The sequence below is a fragment of the Condylura cristata genome, unplaced genomic scaffold (genome assembly GCF_000260355.1).
Source record: "Condylura cristata isolate star-nosed mole 26May11 unplaced genomic scaffold, ConCri1.0 scaffold00048, whole genome shotgun sequence".
NCBI classification, from domain to species: Eukaryota; Metazoa; Chordata; class Mammalia; order Eulipotyphla; family Talpidae; genus Condylura; species Condylura cristata.
In genome coordinates this window covers 209,357-219,889 of record NW_004567149.1, presented here as the reverse complement: position 1 = coordinate 219,889, position 10,533 = coordinate 209,357, and the positions used below count along the sequence as shown (strand labels likewise).

The 10,533-nt window shown below is 66.7% G+C and overlaps 1 protein-coding gene and 1 long non-coding RNA gene across 3 annotated transcripts in view; one reads left to right on the top strand and one right to left on the bottom strand.

Moving 5' to 3' along the window:
* Positions 1-1,157: 1,157 nt before the first annotated feature.
* LOC105854519 lies at positions 1,158-4,439 on the bottom strand. Its single transcript, XR_001146176.1, has 3 exons — positions 3,852-4,439; positions 2,393-2,614; positions 1,158-1,193 (listed from the first exon to the last, which is right to left on the bottom strand). It is a non-coding gene; the product is annotated as an uncharacterized LOC105854519 (long non-coding RNA).
* Positions 4,440-4,509: 70 nt separating this feature from the next.
* Positions 4,510-10,533, top strand: part of RIOK1 (RIO kinase 1) — a 9,277-nt gene continuing 3,253 nt past the window's right edge. For both annotated transcript variants that reach the window (XM_012734184.1, XM_012734183.1), the window contains exons 1-12: positions 4,510-4,679; positions 5,172-5,406; positions 6,598-6,688; positions 7,197-7,266; positions 7,879-7,921; positions 8,774-8,866; positions 9,143-9,255; positions 9,343-9,423; positions 9,566-9,652; positions 9,825-9,962; positions 10,174-10,277; positions 10,366-10,472. In XM_012734184.1, the coding sequence (XP_012589638.1) occupies positions 4,609-4,679; positions 5,172-5,406; positions 6,598-6,688; positions 7,197-7,266; positions 7,879-7,921; positions 8,774-8,866; positions 9,143-9,255; positions 9,343-9,423; positions 9,566-9,652; positions 9,825-9,962; positions 10,174-10,277; positions 10,366-10,472 (1,233 nt within the window). In that variant the 5' untranslated portion in view covers positions 4,510-4,608. The remainder of the gene's footprint in view (positions 4,680-5,171; positions 5,407-6,597; positions 6,689-7,196; positions 7,267-7,878; positions 7,922-8,773; positions 8,867-9,142; positions 9,256-9,342; positions 9,424-9,565; positions 9,653-9,824; positions 9,963-10,173; positions 10,278-10,365; positions 10,473-10,533) is intronic.

Here is a 10,533-nt window from a genome sequence, read left to right as displayed (position 1 = left end):
CCCATCTGCCTGGAGCACCCCGCGCCTGCCTGGAGCACCCCACGTCTGCCTGGCACATGTCTGCCTGAAGCACCCATCTGCCTGGAGCACCCCACGCCTGCCTGGAGCACCCCATGCCTGCCTGGAGCACCCCGTGCCTGCCTGGAGCACCCTGCGCCTGCCTGGAGCACCCCACCTCTGCCTGCAGCACCCCACGTCTGCCGAAGCACCCCACCTCTGCCTGGAGCAGCCCAGGTCTGCTGCCCCCCTGCTCAGCAGCTGCCCACCCTCCGCCGCGTGACCTCCCGGCTGGGTCTCGGGTGCTGGTGGGTCTGGTGAGGACGCACTGCCGGGGAGCCCGAGCCCTGCCACTGCAGAAGGTGAACGCGCGTGTGTGTGAGTCAGATTGCGTGACTGGAGGCGTCCGGGGAAGGGCCCCCCCCTGTGCTTCGCGCTGATGTTCTCTCCTTCGTCACGTCGTGACGCGAGCAGCTCTGACTTGAGTCTTCCGCCACCGCCACCACAGAGAGCAGAGAGCTAGGCTCTGGCCGCCCCGACTCCCGGGCGGCCACCGCCCGCCATCCCTGGGGCCCCGCCAATCACAGCCGCGCCATGGCGCCTCGGGCACCCCCCCACCTGCCACACGTATGCAAGGAGCCACCCAGACGACCCGCGTCTGCCACACTGGCTCCCAACAGCCGCCAACTTGGGCTGCCCCCACCCGCGTTTTCGGCAGGATGGCAGCCCCGAAGCCGCAGCTGCACACAGCCTGGCCCTCAGCGGGCAGGGGTCGGGCGCCTGCGGCCTCCCCGCGTGCCTGCTGCTGGCCAGAGATGCCACGATCCTCGCAAACCACGAGAGGCTCCGTGACATCGGGGGTGGGGTGCTGACACACGTGACACACGCATTCAGGGCCGGGGCCGCAGCACGATCAGCGTTTTCTCAAGTTGACAAGTGTTTTGTAATTCCTTTTTTTAAAAAGATTTATTTGTTCATGCAGAACTGGGGTACAGGCCAGAGGTGCAGGGGCGGTGCAGGCAGACGGATGATGTCCACTGCTGAGGGGAGCAGTGGGCGGGTCAGGGGAGGTCTGCTGTGTCCTGCAGGTCACCTGCGGGGCAGGCGGGCATCGAAGTCTTGCTGACGCGGCTTTAGCTTCTCAGTGTTGTGCTGTACCCCGCCGCACCACCAGGGAGGGCCCAATTTTTTATATTCTGAAAAAGAAGTTTGGGGTCTAAAACGCTCAGAAGCCCGTGGGACCAAAGTCACCGTGATGTCTAAGACGAGAGGTTTGTTAGAAAGATGAGGTAGAAGGAAAAGACGTCCGCCTCCCTGCAGGCAGCTACGTGCCGGACGGCCACACATGGGGGTGAGCGCTGGGCAGCCACGCTGTGGCCACAGCAGCCGTCGGCTACCCGCAAGCATTTCGGTGGTCACAGCGGAGTTCTGCCAGGACCGCACCAGCTCATTCCTTGGCTCTCCAGGGGCAGAGTCAAACCCTGCCCAGGGCCTCCGTGAGCGTCAGCGCGAGTCTGATCCCCGCCCCAGGGAGACCCCCAGGGCCCGGCCCAGCGGACCCCTCCTGTCTCCCCGCTGCTCCCCTCTGCAGTGTGTTTCATCGATCTGCCTGTTCTGCCCCCCCACTGTCTCTGGTGAAGCCTCTCACCTCCCCTGCACTTCTGGCCTGCACCCCAAGTCTGTATGCATCAATAAGTAAGCCTTAAAAAGAAAACCCTGCAGAGGTAAGTGTACACTGGGCCGGTTTCCCATCACCAGCCAGTCCTAGCCTGAAGCTGCCAATAAGCGCCCACCACAGAACGTGAGAAAAGGCAGCTACGCATCGACGCACTGACGCACCGCCCCCCCCAACCCCATCAGCTTGCCGCACGCTGGCTGATAATGGGGCATTAGGGGGTTAGGGTAGCAGCTGGGGCCCGGGACGTCACAATCCCCTGGTTCTGTGAGAAAGGACACACGGATTTTCGCGAGCCAGCACCACTGGCATCCGGACGCTGTGGGGGGCCCCATGGACAGGGCCACTGTTCGCACCGACTTGGGGGCTGCTCCAGCGTCCGTGACTCAATGGCGTGGCACCCGGACGCTGTGGGGGGCCCCATGGACGGGGCCACTGTTTGCACCGACTTGGGGGCTGCGCTAGCGCCCATGACTCAACGGCCTGGCACGTCCCTGCTGCGCTCAGGGAGTGCAGTGGCTGGAAGCGGTCCCTTTTAACACCTATTTGCAAAACTCTGCTCTCCCCTGCAGGGCAGTGAAACTCACCCTGTGTTCCCCACCCCACCCCCACACACACCTCCTGCCCTAGAGACTATTTTTGTAGCCTTTTGGGGAGGAACTTAACAGGGCAGACATGACCGTCGCCATCTGCGCATCATGGAACGTGGGCAAGGCACACCTGAGGCAGGTCCGAGGTGCTACTGCTGGCTTCCACGTAGAAGGGAGACTCTGAGCGAGGAAACGCTGGAGGAGCACTGCTGGCAGTCATAGCGCCTGCTTCTGACAAGCCTCCGAACTTCAGGGTGGGGCCACCTTCGAGAGGTATACAAGCTGATGGTGATGACCAAGCTTTCTACTACTCCTGGCTCCTAACTGTCGAGTGATGGCGGAAGATGTGTCTCTTGGGAGAAGAACACAGTTCAAATGTCTGTTAGCAAACAACACACTTGCTTCCTCAGCCTGCCGCAGGCTGAGCAGCGAAAGTCACTGGGGCTTAAAACATCACCGGGGAAGCTATTGGGAAATGTTGCCGTCTGAGCCTGCCATGGTGACTTTGCGGGAAAGTGTACGATTCAAACGCCAGTGAGCCAGGGTGTGGCTACTGCCCAGAAATCCTAACAGGCTTGGGGCGTGGAGACAGTGGGATCTGTTATTTAACCGAAAGGGATTGGCAAAATGAGACCGACTTGTGTCCACAAACTACCGTGTTTCCACAATATTCACGATAGCTTTGGCACAAGTATCTCATCTTCTGGTCAAATCAAACTTGGGAAGTTGATCCCCCTTCCTATGGCACCCCAATTCTCTCAGGCATGGGGGTTTGAAACTTGGGGACATCGCTGGATCCCCTAGATTTGTCCTCCTGAGCATTCTGTCCGTTTCTCCTTTCAACTGTGTCCCGACCCTTGTCATCGCTCGGCCCCAGGTCCTCATGACCAGGTGGGGAGTTGCACAAAGTCCAAACGCCTCCACTTGAGGTTCTGCTCTGGGTCTTCCGGGCCAAGCCCACACCACCTTCCCCAGCGCTCCACAGTCTGCCTGGCAAGAGCCTCCGTTTCCTTCCCGTGCAGCCTGTGGGTGGTGTAAGCCCCTCTGTCGAGTTGGAACCGCGATGCCACAGTCGCACCTGCTGTCCTGTTTCCTCCTTGGGGTGGCAGCCAGTGCTGACCCCGAGTGTGCAATGTGCCCCGCACCCCACTGGCGTTCTGACCAGCCCTCCTCTATGTCCACCCACTACCCACAGTGGCTTTTTATTTTATTACATCCGAAAGAGCAGTTTTATCAGGAAGACACTTGCACAGCCTGGGCGGGCCGGAGGGCGGGCTCTGCGGGATTCCTTGTCCTACTGAAGGAGCCAACTGGTCAGTAACCCCCTGCAGTGAAGGTGCCCACTGCGTCATGCTGGCCGCGCAGGGCAGGGGCTGGGGCGGCTCGGTGCAGGCTCCCGCTCACCTCTCCCGCCCTCCAGAAGGGGCCGCTGCTGTTTCCGACACTTCGCTCTGTGCAGAAGGCCAGGCCAGCCCGCGGAGCCCCCGGCCACCACTTGTGGCCCTGGAGCAGAGAGAACGCGCCGCCGGGCGGGACCGGGCGGGGCTGCCCCTCCCTCTCTCACCCGCCGCCCCAGGGGGACCCCAGACCTGTAAGCTTTTATTCCACCACTTGGCGCGACCCCGCGCACGGAGGCGTGACCGGGGAAACGGGCACCACGCCGCGGGCTGGGGCCGATTCTGCGCAGCCGCGGGGCGAATCTGATCGTTTTACAAGTCCCGTCTCCTTGACACCTCAAAACGGCGCACCCGGGTTTCGAACTCGCCGATGGGAGCCGGCTGCCAGCGCGCGGGGGCCCCGGAAGAGCCCGTAAAGTCGCCCGCGCGGCCCCGACGCCCGTTGCCAGGAAACGCACCAGCTCGGTCCTGTGACGTCACGGCCGCGCCGGCCCCGCTGGTGACGTCAAAGATGCGCCGTCTCCAAAGACGCGCGCCGGCCCGACCTTGTGACGTCAGTGCCGCGCCGGCTCTGCAGTGTCCCGTGCCGGCCGGCTTGTGACGTCACTGCCGTGCCGGCGCCTCCCGGGAGCGGGCGCGGCCGGGGCTTCCTCGTTTGCAAGCCTGGAGATCGGCACGCGCGAGGCTCCAGCCACACGGTCCGCGAGCTGGAGGCCCGCCTTGCCGCGGGACACAAACCGTGGGGCTAAAACGAAAAGCGGGGTGCGCTGAGTCCGGTGACCCGCCGGCGCGGGGCGGAGCTTCCGGTGGGGACGGGGGTCGGTGGGCGGGACTTCCGGAGGGCTGCACTTCCGGCGCGTGGGCCGTCGTGGGCCTTTCGCACGTGTGCCGCGCTGCGGCGTCCGCGACGGGTATCTGTGACGGGCGTCTGCGGGCTGAGCCGGCGGCCATGGACTACCGGCGCGTGCTGATGAGCCGCGTGGTGCCCGGGCAGTTCGACGACGCGGACTTGGCTGACAGGTAGGCGGCGGCCGCCACGCCCCCCAGTGCGCGCAGCCGGCGGCGCGTCCCTCGGGCGCGTTACCCCTTACCCTGTGTTCCTCGCCCGGGTGGCCCCTGGCCCCGCTGTCCCCTCGCCCCGGTGCCCCTGGCTCCTGGATCCTTCCCTGCCCCGCCACGCGTGCGGAGGGAGGGAACTGCGGAGGTCGCGCGACTGCGAGAGGCCGTGCCGCCCAGGGATGCGTCCTCGGCCAAGCCGCGCTGGACACCCCGACCACGGGCGCCCCCACAGCGGGCCTGCGGGGCTCGCGATGTGCCCGGTCGCCCCCTGGAGTGGGCGTCACGCCTCACGCCGCTGCTAGTCCTACAGCAACGAGCAGCAGCGCCCGCCAACGGGCGTTGGTGCTGGGCTTGCTCCCGGGGACTGTGGAGGGACTCCCGGGCCCGGGGTCCGCGTGTGCCCGCGCACCTGGTGCAGCGCCCGGCAAGCTGCCTGGACGTTGCTGTTTCTAGCGAAAGCCTCGGCGTGACGGCCCCCACAGAGGGAGACTGTGCTCTGCTGGACGCCCTGCTGAGTGACCTGGTTGCGCCGGCCAGCGAGGCTGAGGGGGACAGGAACGGGGAGGAAGAGGAGGAGTATGAGGACGAGGACGAGGAGGAGGAGGACGAGGACGATGACTGGGACTGGGACGATGGAGTTGGAAGGCTGACCAGACTTTACACGCCAGGCGGGGGCGGTCACCCACAGGTGAGTTACAGGCGGTCAACCCACCTCTGTGCTCCCGGGTGTCTTTCATATCTAACACTGATGCACGGCTCCGGGTGTGCAGGGGTGAGTCTCAGGGGTGAAGCTGTTGGCGCCCACCGTGGCCCGAGTCCATCCCCGGCCAGGGAGGGACCCCGGGACTCGTCAGGCCCCTCCAATCTCCCCACTGCCCTCTCGGCAGGGGCTTTCAGGAGCCCCGCCTGTTCTGCTCCCCTCTCTGTATCTGGGACCACTGCACCCCTGGCCTGTGCCCTAAAATGTATGCGTAAATAAATAAACCTTCAGACACGTGAAAAAGGTTTTTTTGTAGTTGTGCCTAAAGGAGCTGGGCTGCACGCTGGTGGGCTGTTTTGCCTCCTGGGGCTCATACCCCAGGCTGAGCACTTACCGGGCTGAGCACTTCCCACACTGAGCCACACCTTTCCACAGGCCGGAGACCCGGTCTGTGCTCAGAGGCCGGCCGCTGCGCCCGGGCGCCCCCATGACAGTGACTGGGGCTGGTTCCACAGCGCGTCGAGCTTTCTCCATTGATAACTAAGGAGAGGAGATGCGAGGCCGCGTGGGCGCAAGACTCAGCTTCGCCTCCGCCTCAGGTCCACGCTGAACCGGCAAGGTTGAAGCAGTGACTGTCCGACGCCCTTCTAGCTTAGGCTGCTCCCCTGTGTGGGTTGTGGGTGTCGTCCCTGTCTTCTCCCCTTGCCACAGCCAGACCCAGGCTGAAGTCCCGTTTAACGTTGGCCTCAGCTCTCGTTACGTGCGCTGAGGAAGCTGCATCTGGTGTGAATTTGTTGTTCGTAGCAGCGGGAAGGGGGGCGTGCTGCAGAGATGGACGCCCACCCCTGCTCTCTACTAATTTTGCTCTCTCTTTCTGAGATTTACTTATTTATGCACACAGAACCGGGGTGCAGGCCAGACACGCAGGGGCGGTGAGAGGAGTCACAGAGACAGTGGGGAGCAGAACAGGCAGCTGTGTGAAACACACTGCTGCGGGGAGCAGCGGGGAGACAGGAGAGGTCTGCCGCGCGCCCTGGGGGTCATCTCCGGGGCAGGCGGGGCTGGAACTCGCACTGAGGCAGCCATGGCGGCCTGCAGTGCTGCGCCCTAACCTGACACGCCACCCGGGAGGGCCCCGCCCCCCTGGTTCTGACGCCCTTCTGAAACAACGTCCCTCAGGCGAATCGCCAGGGCCCGAGCCGCAGCTTGTCCCGAATGTCCACTCCGGCAGACAAGGTCTTACGGAAGTTTGAGAATAAGATCAACCTGGGTGAGTGCTCGAAATGTGCTTCCTCCCTGGGCTAGAGTCATTGGGACAAACTGCCAGGACCTCGCTGGACCGGGAGGGCCCGTGTGTCCAGCTGGGGGGCAGTGGCGCAGGGGTGAAGGCTTGTCGCGGAAGGCTTGGCCCTCGGGGTACCCGCTCTGGGCTCAGGCGCCCAGGGCTGTTGTGAGCCGCTGGGTTGGCAGCGGCGCCGGGCTGGGTACGCTAGGACCAGCCAGGGGACCGTCCAGCAGGACACGGGGTGTGCCTGGGCTGGGGGCGTTGGCCAGGCTGGTGGAAGTCAGCCCGGAGCTCAGCGGGTACCGGCTAGTCACTGCCCTGATGGGCCTGAGGTGTGCGCTTGTGGGCATCTGGGGTCAGGCTGGCACGGCTCAGCAGTGGGAGCTCCGGAGCTGGGATTGTCACAGGGCGGGAGCTGGGGGTGGGGGGGCAGGTTCAGAGATGGGGCTCACAGTTTACAGCCTGGGTTTGCGTTTTCCTTTTGTGCTCGCAGATAAGCTGAATGTCACTGATTCCGTCATGAATAGAGTCACCGAAAAGTCCAGGCAAAAGGAAGCAGACATGTGAGTGACACCTGCACCATAGACCCTGGCCAGCAGGGCAGCCCTGGCAGGCTTCGCAGTGGACCGGGCAGGGGCGTGTCAGGCTGGCCCTCAGTGCAGGGCCCTGCCACAGGCTTCTTTCTCAAGTAAAATGTGGGACCAGTGGGACGCTCGTGCGAGACCCCCTCAAGACCCCCTGTGGCCCCGTGTGACCCTCCGGGGCTTCAGAGCTGACGCCACGCCCCAGAATGGAGTCCTTGCGCCCCGTTCTCCGTCGCTGCCGGGCGTCGGCTGCTGCCTCGGTGCCTGTCACGCATCTGGCAGGGACCGCCAAGCTCCTGCAGCTCGTGGCTCGCCTGGCGGGCCGTCACCTCCGCTTCCTCGCTGTCCACCGTTGCCGCGGGGCCCACGGGGCCTGCCCCCTCGAGGCGTGGGGTCTCCAGGGCCTGCATAGCAGGCCGGTGCACCAGGCGCGGGGGCCTTCCCCTGCCGCGCCACCTCTGGCCGGGCGCCGGTGAGGGGTCCCCCGGATGGGGCAGTGAGCTCGGCCTTTGCTCCCAGGGGGCGCACGTCAGAAACTGCAGCGTGGGGGCTGGGTTCTGGGGCTCAGCTGCATCCCTCTCCTGGGCTTAGGTACCGCATCAAGGACAAGGCGGACAGGGCGACTGTGGAGCAGGTAGGACTCCGGCGGCGCTGGGCTCTGGCATGCTGCTCAGCCCATCCTCGCTGCCTGTGACGTCGCCGCCGTGCCCAGCCCTGGGCTGAGACTGGTCCCGTCGCCTGGCGACGCCCATGAGGTTCGGCCGCGCCGCCGCCTCCTGCCCCACTCAGCTCAGCGTCCACTTGCAGCAGCTGGGTCCTGCCCCGCGGTCCCGGGGTCCACCACTGCCTGGCAGGCCTGAGCCTGGGCTGGCAGTGGCCGCCGCCTCCCATGCGCTTTCACCTTCACGTTTTGCTTCGACCTCGGTGCCCGTTCGGAGTGGGTACCCGCCCCCCTCCCACACGCCGCGTCTCACTCCCTGTCGCTGCTGGTGCTGGCGGCAGGCACCCTGCCGCTGGCCGCGTGACCTTGGGCTTGGCTGCCGCCTGCCCCCAGGGCGGCATCAGCCGGAACTCGGGGTGGACAGGGGCCGCATGCGGACCCTGCTGAAGGTGACCTGTCCACGGCCACCGGGCACTGGAGACGGCCAGTGCCACCCAGCCAGGCGCTAGGTGTCTGGGCGTGGTGCGTCTTCGGGACACAGGGACGGGGCGGTGGTCAGCGGTCTGGCCAGGCGCTTCCTGCGGTCTGTGACCGCCGTCAGTGTGATACCTGAGCTGTCCCGGGGCAGGCAGTGGCGGGGAGCCCCCCGGGGGCGTGTCCTGCTCTGGCTGACCTGGCCGTTGGTCGTCGCCGCAGCCGCCCTCGGTCCCCGTGGCCCAGACCCCTGCCTCGCCGTCCCTGGCCCCTGCCCACGCCGCCCCGCGGCCCCTGCACCGCCCCTCGCTCGGGCGCCGCCCACACCGGCTGGAATTTGGGTCCCTGCAGGTGCTGGACCCCAGGACGCGGATGATCCTGTTCAAGATGCTGAGCAGGGGTGTCATCGCTGCGATCAACGGCTGCATCAGCACGGGCAAGGAGGTGAGCCGCCGGCGTCCCGGTCCCCACGAGAGGGGGCGCCGGACGCCTGTGCGTGGCCCAACCTGCGCCGCAGGGCGGGTCCAGCGCAGCCTTGCCCTGCCCCCTCCACGTGTGGGACTGGGGGTGAGGGGAACCGGGGGAGTGGGGCGGGCTGCGGCAGACGCACGCGCCCCGTGGAAGCCCTCCACTGCCCGGGCCGTGGCTCCATGCGCCTGACTCGGGCAGCCCGTGGGGGCAGCCTGGGCTCGGCGCTCAGCCCGCTGTCTGGCGCGGCAGGCCAACGTGTACCACGCCAGCACGGCTGGCGGCCAGAGCAGGGCCATCAAGATCTACAAGACGTCCATCCTGGTGTTCAGAGACCGGGACAGATATGTCAGTGGGGAGTTCCGGTGAGCGCGGGGCCCACGGGCGGCGGGGCCCACGGGCGGCCGGGCCCACGGGCGGCCAGGTGGCGGCTGACCGCAGCCCTCTTGCAGCTTCCGCCATGGCTACTGCAAGGGCAACCCCAGGAAGATGGTGAGGACCTGGGCGGAGAAGGAGATGAGGAACCTCGTCAGGTGGGCGGCCGCGGGGCGCCGGGCTCATGGGGGCACCGGGGCCGGCCAGGGCTGGTGATGGACCGGCCGGTGCAGGTGCCTGGTGCCAGCGGCGGGGTTGCCCGGAGCGCCCGGTGACGCTCACCTGGCCCATGCTGCGCAGGCTGAGCGCAGCGGGGATCCCCTGCCCGGAGCCCCTCCTACTGCGGAGCCATGTCCTCGTCATGGGCTTCATCGGGAAGGACGATGTGTGAGCGCCGCCGCGGGGGGCAGCGGGGGGCCGGGCCTTGGGCGGGGGCGGGCCCGGGGGCCGTCAGGCCTGAGTGTGGTGGCGGGGGAGGGGGGTGAGGCTCGCCTGGGGGAGGGGGCGGGCCCTGGGCCGTGCGGGCCAGGGGCGCGCTGACCGCTTCCGGTCTCCCAAGGCCTGCGCCGCTGCTCAAGAACGCGCACCTCTCCGAGTCCAAGGCGCGCGAGCTGTACCTGCAGGTGGTGGAGAACGTGAGGAGGATCTACCAGGACGCGCGGCTGGTGCACGCGGACCTCAGCGAGTTCAACATGCTGTGAGTGCCGCGGGTGCGCCCCGCCCCCACCCTGCCCCCCACGCAGTGAGTGCTGCCCTGCGTGCGCCCCCGCGCCCCATGCTGTGGGGGGGCGCTCCCGCCCGGGGTCCCCTCGCCCCTGCCGCCCTGCCCCCACCGTGGAGGGTTTGCACAGGTGCGGGCTGGCAGCGTGTCCCGTGGGCCCCACGCCCGGGGTCTCTGCTCCGCCCAGGTACCACGGCGGAGGCGTGTACATCATCGACGTGTCGCAGTCCGTGGAGCACGACCACCCCCACGCCCTGGAGTTCCTGCGGAAGGACTGCGCCAACGTCAACGGTGCGTGGCTGCACCGCCCGCGCCTGTCCGGTGGCCGCTGGCGAGGCCGTGCGGGGCCGCGCCTAGCCGTCGCCCCGTGCGCCCACAGGTTTCTTCCGGAAGCACGGCGTGGCCGTGATGACCGTGCGGGAGCTCTTTGAGTTTGTCACCGACCCGTCCATCACCCCGGAGCACGTGGATGCCTACCTCGGGGAGGTGAGCCCGGGCGACGGAGCCTCACGCGGCCTTGGGGCTACCCCGGCCGGCGGGAGGCTCC